This window comes from Cyprinodon tularosa, unplaced genomic scaffold (assembly GCF_016077235.1).
Source record: "Cyprinodon tularosa strain WSP-4 unplaced genomic scaffold, ASM1607723v1 ctg396, whole genome shotgun sequence".
NCBI lineage: Eukaryota > Metazoa > Chordata > Actinopteri > Cyprinodontiformes > Cyprinodontidae > Cyprinodon > Cyprinodon tularosa.
In genome coordinates, this window is record NW_024039114.1 from 214,010 (window position 1) to 230,225 (window position 16,216).

At 37.8% G+C, this 16,216-nt stretch overlaps 1 protein-coding gene across 1 annotated transcript; it reads right to left on the reverse strand.

Annotated features, from left to right (window-relative positions):
- Nucleotides 1-1,981: 1,981 nt before the first annotated feature.
- rnft1 (ring finger protein, transmembrane 1) lies at nucleotides 1,982-11,140 on the reverse strand. Its single transcript, XM_038297756.1, has 9 exons — nucleotides 10,966-11,140; nucleotides 9,165-9,631; nucleotides 8,994-9,070; nucleotides 8,813-8,913; nucleotides 7,268-7,421; nucleotides 7,032-7,190; nucleotides 6,893-6,958; nucleotides 6,722-6,823; nucleotides 1,982-2,382 (listed from the first exon to the last, which is right to left on the reverse strand). The coding sequence occupies exons 1-9, from the start codon at nucleotides 10,989-10,991 to the stop codon at nucleotides 2,248-2,250; spliced, it is 1,287 nt and encodes a 428-aa protein (XP_038153684.1). The 5' UTR covers nucleotides 10,992-11,140; the 3' UTR covers nucleotides 1,982-2,247.
- Nucleotides 11,141-16,216: the final 5,076 nt, after the last annotated feature.

The following is a 16,216-nucleotide window of genomic DNA, read 5'->3' on the forward strand; positions in this document are numbered from 1 at the left end:
TTCTCTAACTGTGACAGGCTGGATGTGCTCTTTTCATCCTCTGGCATGGGAGCTGCCTTGGAGCTCGTCTGCCTGGCTGTGTGTTTCCTGGAGGGGCCGCCTTTTACAGCTGCTTTTTGTATCTCTGCTTCTGTCTCCTTGAACCCCAGTCGGCCTCGGCAGATGGCCGCTCACACTGAGCCTGGTTCTGCTGGAGGTTTCTTCCTGTTAAAAGGGAGTTTTTTTCTCTCCACTGTCGCTACAAGCATGCTTAGTGTGAGGGATTGCATCTGAGTCAATGAGTCGATACAATCAACTGGTTTTCCTTAGATAGAAAACTTTGAATCATTTTGACTGGATGATTTGTTGAACTGTAAAGAGCCTTGAGATGACATGTGTTGTGAATTTGCCCTATAGAAATAAACTGAAATGAATAGAATCGTTTAATTATTTTTTGCTAATGTAAATCATATTATTATAGCGAAATTTAACAGCGTTCTGTCTAAAACAAAAACAAAACATATTTCAGATCAGTTTGCAATGCTCAGAAAAAATAAACGCAAAAACAAAGGTTTTATGCAAAATATCAGTTTTTTAAACCAATTTGTTTACGATTTTACAAAACGAGCGTAGGTAAAAGAGAAATCCCGAATTAAAAAGTAACTTTTAAAAAAAAATCTTTCCAAATCTTGCTTTGTTTTTCAGTGAGATGTCAGAAGGAAAAATCCTTTCCTCTGCTATGTCCTAAAATACCATGTGGCTCTAGATCAGAGCCCAGAGGAGCTACTAAAATGTATTGGAGGTATTTTCTACTCATATTTCATATCTATAGTGACATATATTGCCTAGCTCTATTATACATCTAATCATGTTCATATATTTGATAAACATACAACAGTTTGTTTTTCCTTCCAGTTGAAACTTTTTTCTACATTTTAATTTTCGTTCTCTCTACTAACCTGGTTTATAGTGTAAAAAAATCTTAATATTTCATTAGGGGTATTTGTATTGATTTAAAATATGGCTGAATGGATCTTAAATGTAAAAATGTGGGCTAATTTCAAATGTTAAATCCACCCTAAGACAATAGCTTAAAACTTCAGGTGTGTTTGACTCCTTTCCAACGGGACTTTAAATGTGGCGATCGAACTCCTTCAGGACTAAAAGATAAGAGCACTTTTATTTTCTACCAAGTTTGATTTTAAATGAATGGAAAAAGTCCTAAAATGACCAATTTAAGGGTCATTTCATAACACAGCCAGCAGGAGGTAAAATTTTCCCAATATTTACTCTTATCTTCATTAAAGGATTCCTTCCAAGCTCATAATTTCCACAATAATTTAAATGTAAATCTTTATTTAGACAGTTGATGAAATCATTTTTAATACATAAAATAGATTCCAATCTTTGGTCTTTATATAAACAGTGAAGTCACCCCAATAGAAAAATAATTTATGAGTAAATCTCAAAGTTGATTTTTCTTTCTTTTCACCAGAGATGGGAAAAACAAGTTCAACACTTTCTACATTTATCAGGAACTTTATCAGAAATTAAAACTGCTGGATGATGACATGTTTTGCTCATTTGACTTTTAAATACTTGATGTAACTTGCCTGATGTCAAGAAATAAAAAATTAGGCAACAGAACAATTTTCAGCCCCATATAGGGGGTCTAACATTGGAAAAAATCGAAAACTAGATAAGTCATTTTTTCTTAAAATAAGTGAATTTGTTCTTGGATCGAGGAGGTAAAAAAGACATTTTGACAATGGAACCAGACAATTTACACCTAAAATAAGAAAACACAATTGCATTGTCTTATTTCAAGTACATCTTATCTAACTATCTTATTTAAAAAAAAAAAGAAAAAAAAAACACTAAATCCATTGGCAAACTAATTTACCGACTCAATTAAGGGGAAATACACTTAGTTTAGGAAATTTTAACTTATTTCTAGATCTTTTTCCAGCGTTCCAGTGACATGAAAAGGTGAAAACAGTGATTCTGCTCAAAAGGGGAAAAAATATTTAATAAACATGAGATTTCTGTGGAAGAAGAGATGAGCTGGTAGAGAAACATTCAGGCTGTGCAGCTCGTGTCCATTAGTGCGTCTGGCATTCCGGTAGCATAGCCCTTATCACTCTACTGAAAATGAGCACAACACCAAACCCTGCTGTGGTTCCAAGAGGAAAAAGAAAAGCTGGAATACATGAAAAAAGGAATGCCGCAGTCCCACATGCGTAAAACTCTGCGTCTGCACCCCGCCAATCAATAAATCTGCAGGTGTGGAGACGTGGCGCCGTCCCTCCATTTGTACACCTTGTCTGTGATGACTGTGCGGCACAGGGGGCAGCTCCTCTCCCGGTTAAACCACAGAGCGATGCACTCGTCACAGAATACGTGCTGCAAAGCAGAAGAGGGGAAACGGGTTAGCAGGTTTCACACTTCTCATACAGCTGCATTAGGGTCACATTAATCCGTTTACCCAACAGCACCGCACCTCACAAAGAGGTAGAAAAACACTTTATTGTCCCGCACTGGGAAAATTCTGGTGTTTACAGCAGCAAAAAAGATAAGGACAAATATGGACCATAGAAAAATGCAGAATAATAGTGAAGAGTTAAAAGATTAACAATAAAATACTGTAAAGTGTTTTAACAATATAAGAAACTGCACCTGGAGAATAAATAACCAATATGCAGCTATGGACATTTTTACAGTTTGAAAATAGCAGCAACATCAGAGTTGAGCAAAATGATGGCAGCATGTTATTTTACTGACTAAGTAGAAACTGCAAAATCAGCATGAAAGTAATAACATATAGAGGTTGTTGGGAGCAGTGGGTGGTTATAGAGTCTTTTGCTACGTTCAGACCGCACGCAGCAGGAAAAACGCACATGCCGCTACATTTTTGATGCTTGTTTAAGTTTAGTTCTGACGTGCGGCTGAAGCATCTTTGCTGCTCAAGCTGCGCGGTGGAAAAAGTGGATCTGATGCGTGTTGGGCGGAGCTACCCTCTCCTTTCTTTGACTGTAACAATGCTGCTATATTTGCTGTGATCAGTGGGTAAAAAGTAGTTTGAATCTCTTTTGAAGTGAGAAAGTCCACCTTAAAACATCCTCAGTACCATCCTGCCTTCAAATATAATTTCTGTCGGAGCCCCCGTACCCCGGCGCTATGCTGTCACTAGGAATCCCATTCAACAGCAGCCTCTGGCCTGGTTGCCTCCTTGCGGTTTGCCGCGGCAGCTGGAAGGCGTTTTTAATGCACATAATCTAAACTGCAGGCACCCGGATAATAAAAAAACGTTTTGCCGGCAGATTTCAGCATTTTAATTTAATTTAGGTGTTAATAAACTGTTTCAGAGGGGTGATGATAGCGCTTTGCATCAGCAGCGATGTGTCTGTCTCCCTGCCAGCTCCCAGATCAACTTCTCTGATTGGTTGATGTGGCACGTAGAGCAGCAAAACTTAAATTTTTCCAACTCCAGCAGCTCCTGCTGCTAAAAACGTGCTGCAGGACATTTTGCTGCACGTCAACCATTGACTTTGCATGTAAACTAGCTGCTCCTGCTGCTTTAGGTCTGAATGTAGCATTACAGCTGCTGGAAGGAAGGATCTGTGATAACGCTCCCTGGTGCATTTAGGGTGCAGCTGTCTGTCATTGCAGGAGCTCTCCAGTTCTTCATGCATGGGATAGGAAACATCATCCAACAGAGTTGGATAGTTCAAGAGTTCAATAATATGACAGCTTGGCTTTCCACTAAGATGAAGGTAGTTTTGCATTTAGAACAAGCCTGCAGGTTTAGGACCTTGCATATGTAACAATAACTGGAGACTCCTGGATCGACTTAGTTCAGAGAGCGTCTGTATTATGGGGAAAAACGACAGTCAATAGCTCAAGAACCTGAATTTGAAAAAGCCAATGTGAATACATTTAAGGTTTTTTTTTTTCTTTAAACAGGGTTTTTACAGGAATGAGTAACTCTAATTTAATTGTTTTTAATGCTCTTAGAAACAATTTTAATGCCATCAGCCCATGATTAACTCTCACTGTATTGACATAAATCATATTTCTTTGAGTATTTTATATCAGACTTAGTGTCAGTGCACTTACAGCCATGCGGTCACCTAAGAATGACTGTTAAAAAGTCATAAAGAGAAAATTAATTATAGTTACAGCTTTGCAACAAGTATGAATTACAAATTTAAAAGTAGGCACCAACAACCCCTGATGAAGCTGTTACGCTTCTTACCAGTAGGTGGCGGTAATGCGCCTGATAGTTCCTATAACAAGATGATGAAACCCAAACCATTGATCCAGTTGTTTAGTGTAATTATCGATCAGTGATTCTTCTTCCTCTTCCTATTTAAAAGTGAATTAAAGACACATTTCTAGTCATCTGTGTGTATGAATTAAGAAAAAGGAAACAAATGTTAAGTTGAAACTTATCTAGGTTTAATGACATCATTTACATCTTTATTGACACTTATCTAAGCGTATACTGCATCTACATAAGAAATAAATTCCCTTTTTTTCATTTATCTGACTAAAAAATGATGTTTACAACTAATGGCCTGAAACATTCTTTTTATATAAAATTTTATTTGTCTTTTAATGTTTGTTTGTTTTTTTTAACAGTGAAGCGATTTATGAATTTTTGCCCAGAAAAATCCTTTATAAATAAATGTTATTTACTTTAACAGAGATGTTTACACAAAGCTGCCTTATAATTATTTCATAGTTAGCTTAAAATTGTGATACTTTCTCAGAAATCTCTGCATATTGATCGTAGTGTGACTATGGTGTAGTCTTTCCCTTAGCGCTCTACTGTGCTGATATTTTTATATCTAAGGGAAACATCTTCCAGGATATTACAACTTTTTAAATTCTTTTTAATGCTTTTATGGTGCTATAAACACTCTTTATAGTTTCCGTCATATTTTTGTATCTTTTGCTTTAACTCTATGTACTCTATATAACAGGTTTTATACAGGAATGAGTATCTCTGATTTAATGCTTTTTAATGCTCTTAGAAACTATTTTAATGCCATCAACAAATTATATATATATATATATATATATATATATATATATATATATATATATATATATATATATATATATATATATATATATATATATATATATATATATATATATATATATATATATATTTATTAGGGCTGCAACTAACGATTATTTTAAAAATCGATGAATCAGCCGATAATTTTTTCGACAAAAAATATTTTTTATATTAACCTCTTTATTCCAAAATAAACATTTTAGACAGAACAAACAAGCACACAAGCACAGGTTGCTCATTAACTGTACTGGTGCAATATGAAAAATAAATGTTTATGTTAAAACTACGCAAACTTACATGAGAAATGTAGCTGTACATCCACAAAATATAGGATACTTTGTTTCATAAAGAGCAAAAATATACTTTTTTTTTTTTTTTAAGCCCCTAATGGGTTCAAACAATAGGCCGCCCCATTTCAACAAAGGAGGTTTTTTTTAGACTAGAAGAGTTCTGCCTTTTAAGACAGGAAAGTATAGCAGTTAAAGTTGCTACTTGAGAAAATACTGAACCATAGAGATAAAAATAGCCCTGTGATTCAAATTATAAATTGTATTTGGAATAAAAATGAGAGAACTAGGGGTGCTAAAAAACACATCCTCCAAAGACAGATATTTACATGGGAATGTGGCATATAATTAATTGACATATTACTGATCTTGCTGGATTTTATTCTGCTTTACTTCCATAAATTGCAGGATCTTCTTTACTTTATCTTTCCCAGAAGATTTAAACTTTAAAAGCCTTGCCCTCATAATTTGCAAGTTAATTTATTTATAAAGAAAATATAAACGCTGCTTAAGCTAATTCAAATGAAATTAAAAGTAAAATAAGTAGCCAACCTTATCACTGTCTGTAACCTACTAACACGGTAAGGAAAGCATCAGATGAGCTACCTGAGAAACTAACGTTACGTTTCCCCACTTTAAAACCAAACAAACATGGTGGTTCCGTGCCATGTTCATTTGTTTTTACAAAAGTTGCATGTTACGACCTTTTTCACTTTACAAAGCGCAGGCTACTTTAATTATTGTGATCAATTTGCGCCGTCAATCCTGCTGCTCTGACTGCAGCGCTGAGAGGGACTCCTGTGGGAGCGGGGGGAGGCGCCCCACAGCAGAGTAGGAACGATGCATGCTTTCACGTAAGAGTCTACAGAAGCCGCCAGTGGCACCGTAAAAAGTCGCCAGATTTGTCGCTAGTCGCTTTTTTGAAAAATAGTCGCTGGAGGGGTCTGAAAAGTCGCTGAGTTGGCAACACTGCACCAACAGCGCTGGCTCGCTCTGTCGTATTTTTTTTTCTTCCCCCGTTTCAGTCAAGTGGATGTGATGACGGCGGCGGCTGATGACGCATTAATCACGCGACACAACTAATCGATGATGAAATTCGTTGCCAACGCTTTTAAAAGTCGATTTTTATCGATTTTATTGATTCGTTGTTGTAGCCCTATAAACAACTTTGAATTATATGACTGTAAGGTTATAGCAATTATAATAAACACAAACTATAGCAAACTATAGCTATTATAGCAATTATAATAAACTGCTCAGATTAAAAGTTTAGTCTTTAAAAAGAGAAGGCGTTTATAGAGGCTCTAAATGGAACAAGTCAACCTGGAGGACAGTGAAGCTACATGCCAGCCTGTTTTTTTGTGCTTACCTGGCAGATTAGCACCCTGGGCTCTCTGTACTCTCCCTGGCAGATGGGACACACATCTCCAGCCTCGCTGCACTGAGCCCTTGTTGCTGCAGAGCCTGTGTGCTGAAACAGCACAGAAAATATGAAAATCTAGAAGATCTGACCCTTTTATAGGTAGTGAGGTTTACTGACCTTGCCTGCTAGAAAAATCCTCACAGTTTTCAGAAAAGACGTCCACTGGTTGTACAATCCTAAAAGCTGAAAAAAGAAAATCTTTAAAGTAACATTTGCAAAATTTTTGGTAAAAAAAACGAAATAAATAAAATGTCACCTTCAGTATGAGGTAGAGTAGAGCCAGCAGGACTCCGAGTGTGAGCCCAGGGGCCCCGTCTGACTCCTGGTAAGTGACCAGGAATCGGAACCACAGTGGAAAAGGTGCGGTAGCTTGGTACACCTGACCCAGCTCCTCCGTCACCATCAGCCACCGACCCTGTGCAGGTAAACAAACCTTAAGATTCTGCCACATATTTAACCTGAGCTGCGATGACAGAAATCAGCCTCTCCTACCTGGTTTCTGTATGTAGCCAGTGATGAGGGCACCAGCAGGATAAGGCACTTCATTCCCATGAAGAGAAACTTTATTACAAAGTTGGTGACGCCGACAGCCCAAAGGATCTCCCAGAAACCCAGAGGCTCGATGGTTGGATTCAAGAAGATGAGGCTGGAGGATCATTGATAATAATGTTAAAAAAACATCATCCTCCACTAACTGGACTGTCTAAGTATTCCTAGAAAACCTTCAAAGTTTTCAGTAAATATTGAACTTAGATGGACTGAGACAAGCTACTATTAAATATAAAGAAAACCATTAAAAATATTATTACATTTGATAATTATTAAAGGGTAAATAGATATAACTGTTCAAAATGTAAAGGAAAATACAAATAGACAAAAAACTCAGTTGAAAAATCCACATAACATGCATACGGAAAAAAAACAACGTAATTATAAATACAATGAAGCAGCTTTTAGATTGAAATTCACTATAATCCGTTTTTGTTCACCAGTTCAGTTTTTCACCTACTGTGTGGAGATCTGTGTCAAAATAATCTATGCTCACTACACTGCAGAATAAGGCGCTCTGTCACAAACAAACAAGACGAAATTCTTAGTTTTTGCATTCAGAAAAAAAAAAATAAAGATCTGGTTCTAAAATTGCAGAATTGAGTATTTACTGCCTCCTAACATCCAAAGTCATTTAGCCTGAGAGACAGGAGTCATGATTTATAACAAACACAAACTCCCAAATTCACTCGGAGGAAACCTCAAGAGTTTCTGTATGTGGAGGAAAAATGTGGAACCAACTCAACGTCCCAAAAACACGTCTTTAAAATCGTCATAAAAGAAAACGGTCTTTAATGAGTAAAAAATGAGGGGCAGTGATGTTTATCTGCTATTATGAGGCATTTTAAAAACATTTGTTGCGGCGTTTTTCATATCTTTTCGCTAACTGGAGTATAGAGACTGTAAAACTTAAAAAATAATAATAATCGACAGATTATTTGCAAAAGAATCGTTAGTTGCTACCCTAATCCTGATAAATTCCTAGTCATCAAAAATCTAGTCTGCAAAAAATAAATTACAATTGATTACATTTAAAATCTATCAAAAATGGTTAAATTTCCAGAATTTTAAGTTTAATTTTTTCTACTTTTCCAGTTTGGGTTTAAAAAAATTCAATTAATATGAATAAATGATGATACTGGTGGATGTTTAGTGACATAAATCCTACTTATTTATGTAACTGTTGTCCTAAAGAAGCTTATTTCATATTTACTTTCAAAGAGCAGCATTTGTGGCTATAATTGTTGTAGCCTGCAGTCACAGCCATACAGTTACCTGCAAAGAGGTAATTAATAGTTTATTTCCATTTATCATCATCATGATTGCTGTTATTATTCTTGTTCACCAGGGAGGTTATGTTTTTAGGGGTTTGTGTGATTTTTTATTTTGCTTTAGTACTCTGTATTTTTTGTTTGTCTTAAAAAGTAAATTGTTATCAGACCTAAAAAGATTTTTAAATGCGGTTATTAAAGAGTGAATGAGCCTTACGAGTGGTAAAGTGTTTCTGAGAGAAAGGTGTAGTACAGCAGGAGCGTGGAGGAGGTGAGGAAGAGAAGCAGCCATATGCACTGCAGCTTCGAGTGACGATCCTTAGAGGTGGAAAAAACAAAAACAGTGATGTCAGGGATTTAAAAAGGATTATTGATAAATGTGTCAAACTGGAGCTTACCTGAAGAAAGACTTGGGTCTGAATGTTTTTATTCACATATAAAAAAGTAGTGAGGAGGCCCACCCCAACTGCTAAACCTTTTAAAATATAAAAAGATGAATAAAAAACGTTAGAGTTTGAGCTCTGCTTCTCATCCCTCATCACAGTTATAAATGTGTAACTCGTCCTCACCGAGGGCATGCTGGATGACCAGTTTAGCACACAGAATGACGAGGAAGGGAAGACTCTTCTGGATCCAACGGAACAAGCAGCGAAGCTCGGTCAGGGAGCCGCTGGGCTCACCAGAATCCCCATCGGAGTCGGGTGGGTCCAGATCAGGCTCTGAACTGGAGTGGAGCTGTGCCCTACTGTGGCTGTGTGAGTGAGAATGAGTGTGGGAGTGGGAGTTGACCCTGGACCTCCTGGATGACGCGCCTCCATTCGACTCTCCAGAACTCCCAGTCAAAGATACCCTCACCTCACTGCTGTCATTGCTGGAAGCAGCAGCTGCAGCGTTAGTAGCAGCAGGTGCCCCAATCAGAAGCTCTGCTGGCAGATTTAAGGATAAACCATTTCCTGCATGAACACCTCCTTCACTTGGATTGGGCTGCATAACAGTAGGAGACTCCCTTGGTTTTAATACCCTTCTGGAATCACTCCTTAAAGAAGAAAAAAAAAGTCAGATGGTGGTTGATTTCTTTCAGAGGCTGTAAGTCAGAGCAGCTTTAAATAGTGATGTTATGAGATGAGCCGAGGCTTCGAGGCGTGTCAAGTAAAGGTGGCGGCGTTTCCACAAAGTGCATGTCGGGGCGTGATTCATTTAAGGGAGGGGCCAAAATTGATGACATCCGAAGCCTCGCTACCGTGATACTACATGACCGCTTCAGGAAGTGGTTCAGAAAGCGCAAGAACTTCTACAGGCATTTAAACAGCCTCAGTATTCAGTCAACATGTGGGAGTTGGGAGGACAGTTGCTGGATAGAGTTTGGATAGATTCTAAGAATAGATTGGTGAAAAAAACAACCAATATAGTTGGTTAAAATTATTTTAGTTAGATTAAACAATGTAATCATCAAAATCACTGGTCACAGTTGTAACTTTAGTGTTAAGTACTATTGCTGTCTGTTGACATTATCTTCCAATCCTCAGGTTCGATACCCATCTTCAACTATTGAAAGTTCTGATTAGTTCCGATAAGCATTTTGGCTAATGGGACTCATTTGTATTAGTTTGCCTTAGTAAAAATATAAATTGGGTAAAAACACTGCCAAATTAGATTGACTGGTTTAGCCAAAATGGCTGAACACATAACTTCCAACCTAATTAAAACCAAAAACCATGGAAAAACTATTTTATTTGAATAAAAATGACTAACACCTTTCATTTTGCTCATTATTGCCCAATTTGCACAAACACTTTCCCTGTCTGCTTGAGCTTATTTTACCAAAATGGCAGAAAAACTGTGTACCTAAAATGATTGTTCTCTTCAAAGACATTTTACACACACAAAAAAAAAAACTTACAAAAGATTGTATTGAACACACCAATCGTAAAAGAATTTAAAGGAACTTAAATGGGGGAAAATTGCAAAAAAAATAAAATCACAGATTATATTACTACCTGTAGTTCTGCACACCACCAGTAGGTGGTGAAATGAAGCTTCATGAACTGTGAGGATCGTTGAAGCCAAACGGTTCAGTGAGGCTTCATCTCATCATCACTACCTTAAAACGTCTCAAACAACAACTCTTAAATCTGTTGTCTCTATATATTCAATAAGAAGAAAAGGCAAAAAATAAACCCAAACAAAAATGTAAAGGATGTTTAAAGTTTTTCCTTCTGTTATTTCTAAACACTTTCCACTCAGCAGCATAGGAATTCGGTGACAGATTCAGTTAACACAGCAAACAATTTCCTTAAGCCAGCTAGTAGCTAGCAGCTAACAGCTGTTTCCCACCACTCCGAAGCAGCGGCTCTAAAAGCTCCAGCTCACCTGTCATTCTGACCTCGGAGTTTCATCGTAATCTCCTGGCCGCCATTTAGTAAAAAATACCCGAACCAAGCGCAATGAACTCAAAAAGAAACGAAAAAAGGCTAAGCTGAGCTGCTAGCTTCTAGGCTAAGGGTTTCAAGCAAGACATTTTTACGACCTTTGACGTCGAAAGCGTCATGGAGACGTAAGTGTGAGCGTTAGTATGGCAGGCCAACTTAACATAAAATCATCTTCTTCTGACTCCGTGATTACATCTAAGATATATATAAAAAAGAGTTGAATCGGAAAAACTACATTTTGACTATCTTGAATGATTTTTGTCCCATGTCCTATTCTTTTTTTAATCTAGTTTGAACAATTTTGATAAAAACATGTTAAAGTTTTCCTTTTTCATTAGGACACATCACATTATCACATTAAAACCTACCTTTTAAAACTCAAAGGGCAGTTTTTTGATGTGGTTTAGTCTAATGTGTTTATTATTCTGATATTGTGTCCAAATCACAATTAATGCAGCCCATTATTACTTATCAAGGCTCTCAAATTGAAGCCCTACCTCACCATAAAGATTTAGCAGTGAGCAGTACAAACTGTGAACCTATCAGCCTCTTAACTATACTAGGTATAAGATTATTGAAAACTTATCTCCTGAACAAGCAATTAGAAAATAGTAAATATTTGATTTAACCACATGTCACTTTCAACACGCTTGTTGTGAAGGTCATTCAGTTGCCTCTGCACTGACTTGGATGGTTTGTAAATTTCATTGATGTAAATAATTTGACTGGAGCTTTCTATTCGACCTTAGTTTTGCCTTTAACCAATAAGATGAGGATTTATTTTTAGAAAAACTTTAGCATGGGGAATTATGTTCTAATGCAGTAGATTAGTAATTTTTTATCATCAAAATACATATGTATTTAAAAGAGGCAATGTTTCATTTAGTCTTCCAGCATGTCAGAGCTGATTTATGTTGATGACAACTGCAGTCATTTGTTAGGCTCATCCGCTGAGAAGTTGCCTCGAACACGGCCCTGCAACCTTTGCAATCCAAGGAGCCCTTTTTGTCTTTTTTTCCAGTTATTTAAACTCATTTAGAGCAGCAAACATTATATGACCTTAAATAAAAAAAGATAAATTCTATTTGAAATAAATATGTAATGCAGGAGATCTGTCCTTCAAAAAAAAATTTTTTGAGCCATTTCAAATTTTAGGTTTTAAAGCAATAAATGGGTTGCTGATATTCTTCAAAAATAATGTTGCAAAAAATAAAATGTTCCCAAGATTAAAAGATATATTTGTGTTATAACTAGAGTGCATTTATTTTGTGACTTGGAAAAAAGGACTTCAGTCCTGTTAATTAAATTTCTTTCGAGCCATAAACATCTCTAGTTAAAAAAAATGCACAGAAAAATGTAAAAACATGCATTTCTTAGTATATCTATTGTACAAAGAATAGTTCATATTTATCAGTTTTAGCCAACATGATGAAGAGCCATTGTTTATTGTCTTAAGAGCCACTTGCATCCCCAGGTTGCAGAACCCTGAGCTAGTACCTTGGACAGCGATCTTTATACAGTGATAAATACAGTTTATACTAATGAATGTGTTTTAAATATATCTAAAATTTAAATTATAGCATTTACATCAAATTAAAAGAAGAAGAAGAAGAAGAAATTAAAAACTCAGCTAATACTAGACATGTTTGTAGATGGCACCCCCATTAACCAGGTTTGATTTTTTTTTATTTCATCTACAATCTGAAATAACATGATTATATTATTTAGTAATTATATACTTTTCATGTTTAAAATAAACCAATATTCTGTTGCACATGGTTTTAGGATAGTCATTGGTAAAATATAAGGTTGCCATTTACCTTCTTTGCTCTTAGAAATGTTTGTGTATATAAAATACCACAATTTTTTGCCATACTTTACGTTGATTAACCGAAAGAGATGCTTTAAAGCCTGTTTCAGTCTTCCATCACGCAATACCAATGCTGAAATAAAGTCAGTTATTATCAGGGGGTTATTTTTGAATTCCTTTCATTTAAAACAAATGCAGCAGTTTTTAAGCTTATTTTAATTTTTTTATTGGTTTTATATCTTTTTATTGCATATAGTGTACAGAGATGGGAAGTAACGAAGTACAAATACTTCGTTACTGTACTCAAGTAGATTTTTCTGATATTTTTACTTTACTTTACTACTTATTTTTATGGCGACTTTTTACTTCTACTCCTTACATTTTTACACAAATATCTGTACTTTCTACTCCTTACATTTTAAAAAATTGGCTCGTTACTTTAGTTTTGAATCATTTCAATGGAGTTACCGTTATTATTTTTCACGTCATCAATACCAAATTCAGTCTAATTGGATGGGAATCTACATTGCATTTGACGCACCACTACAAGATGAATCAACAGATTCGGCGGTATTCATTCGCAGCAAATCATTGCAGCTTGGTGGCGGTGGCGTTAGCATAGTAATATGGACGACGAGATGATTGAAAATGAACACAACGGAGATCTAGTCCTATTGGCAGACATCCATTTAAAATGTAGGCAACAGCATGAAAAAAGTGGTTTCTACTTTTACTTTTATACTTTAAGTAAATTTACAAGCCTGTACTTTGTTACTTTTACTTGAGTAAAGAAGTTTAATCAGTACTTCCACTTTTACCAGAGTATTTTTTAACACAAGTATCTGTACTTTTACTCAAGTACGGAAAGTGAGTACTTTTGCCATCTCTGATAGTGTATGAATGAATCGTTATTTTAATGTGTTTTTATTATGTAGACCCCAAAAGGAGTTGCCATTGTCATGATAATGACTAATGGGGATCCTGATAAACACGCTCTTTCTCTGTTTCTAATTCTCAGTGAAACCTGATCCATATTAAAATATGGAACAGAGCATTTTGTTGGGATCTGGAGTTCTGCCACCTTTCTCCAGCAGAGTTTCTCCAGAGTTGAGCCACCTGCACACCTGAGGCTCATCCTCTCATCAGGAGACCAACTACTTAAGCAGCGGCCAGACCTGTCTTCAGTGCCAGAGTGTTGCCAGTTATGGTTAGCAGAACCTGAGCCAAGCCTGCTGATCCGATACTCTGAAGAGTATTCTGATCCTAACCTGTTTTTGTCTTCTCTGCCTCCCTGACCTGCCTGCCTGCCCTGACAGCCAAACCTGAAGAACCTCAAGCTGAGTCTTTTCCAGTTCTCAGGAGAGAACCTTGGCTGACCATTCAAAGTCTGAGCTCAAGTCTGAAGTCAAGCTCTGCTGCTGCTAGCTCTCTGCTGAACCCTCAAACTCTGGACCCAACTGGTTCCCTCTCTCACTGCGTCAGTCTGAATCTCCCCAGGTACAGATCAGTATCTGACTGTGTCAAGATTCCACAGACCTCTGGCTAACCTAACTATCCCTTCTCTACAGAGAAACCCTTGTGAAGTCATCCCGGACCAGAATCAGTATCTGTGATTTATTCTGTGTGATTCAAAATAAACTGTTGAACTTTTTACCCCTGTCTCCGTGGTGTGTTCTGCATTTGGGTTTGATCCCCATACCCAACATGACACATTTCTCTCTCAATCTGCAGGTTTTCTAAAAGTCGAACTACCAGTTTCAGTCTGTGAGGCAGACGCCTGTCTACTTTTAAGGGTAGGCTATAAACTTTCCTTTTTGACAAAGAATAGTTAGATTATCATTGGTTATCCTGAACCATCTCTGTAGTTATGCTGCTATAGGATTGGACTTCTGGAGGACATAGGGACCACTATTTCATCGTTCTGCTTCATTCTATCTCTAACGTTATGCACTCTCTGCTTTTTCTCATAGTAGCTTCGCCTCGTCTGTTCCTATTTGGCCGTGGCCCCATCCTGGGGAGGGGTATTAGGTGTGCTGCTGCCATCAACACCTTTTTTTCATAGCTGTTGGAGATTGGCCTGTTTTTCAGTGTAGTCCTGTTTCTCTAACTGTGACTGGCTGGATGTGCTCCCTTCATCCTCTGACATGGGAGCTGGCTCGAAACTCTTCTGCCTGGCTGTGTGTTTCCTGGACGGGGCCGCCTTTTACAGTTACCTTTTGTATCTCTGCTTCTTTTTCTATCTCTGCTTCTGTCTCCTTGAACCCCAGTCGGCCTTGGCAGATAGCTGCTCACACTGAGCCTGGTTCTTCTGGAGGTTTCTCTAGTTTTCATTAGAGTTGTGCCATATGCCACGATCATACTTTTTGGACATTGGGAACCAGTGTCCATATTTCATCTTGATAGGATGATCAGAGGAGAAAAATGCAGCTTTGGTGAATAACAGCTGGGGAACTTCTGCAGCCCCCCTTTTTCAGCCAAAGCAGTCACATGGAAGTCACAGAGGTGTGAAAACCTACCCCTCCCTCTCTGTAAGGACGAACAAAACCACAGAGCACACAGAATTCTGATTTCTTCTGCTCCAGCCTTTTTTTTGCTTCCTTCCGCTCCTGGTCTCTTCTACTCCTGCGCTCAAAGCTGGGGCCCACTGTGGCCCACAGTGGAGATGCAAGGATAAGTCAGAACCTTTCAGAACCGAACTGCTACAACAGACCTTTTGCAACACATTTCTCTTGAGTTTCAGAACTTACAGAGCCACACTGGATGAGGACCATGCCCTGGGTGTGAGACTGAGGGGACCCCTGCTGTGAGACTGAGTCTAAGGCCCCGTCCACACGAAGCCAAACGAACACGAAACGCTGATATTTTCCAAAACGTTTGCCGTAAAGACGGAGACGTAAAATAAATGGGATCGTCCACACGAATGCATGAAAACGCTGCAAAATGTATGCCAGGCCTGTAAGTGGCGCTGTGGTGCCACAGCAAAAATAGGCGACGAAATGTTGGGCATGCGCACTAATATTTATACATGGTTGCCCTGCGGGTCCATTTTCGTGGTTCAGTCAAATTCAGGTGCTGAACTATGTCGTCGATATTGCTCTGTTCTTCCTGGAGATATTCCAGAAGAAGAAGATTCTGTTGTAAGCCCGACAGCAGGGTGAGTAGCATGAGCAGCAACCATTCAACACAGTACGCCGCCATTGTTGTTGTGATACTGTTTCGCGCATGCGTGTTTAGAGGCGACGCTATGACGCATGCGTGTAAAAAAAAATGCGGTTAGAGCTTAAAGATGGAAACGCGAAAACGGCGTTTCAAAATCTTCCCACTCTGAAGGCTGAATAAAAAAAAGATCGTTTACAGACCCCCGAAACGCCGGCTTCGTGTG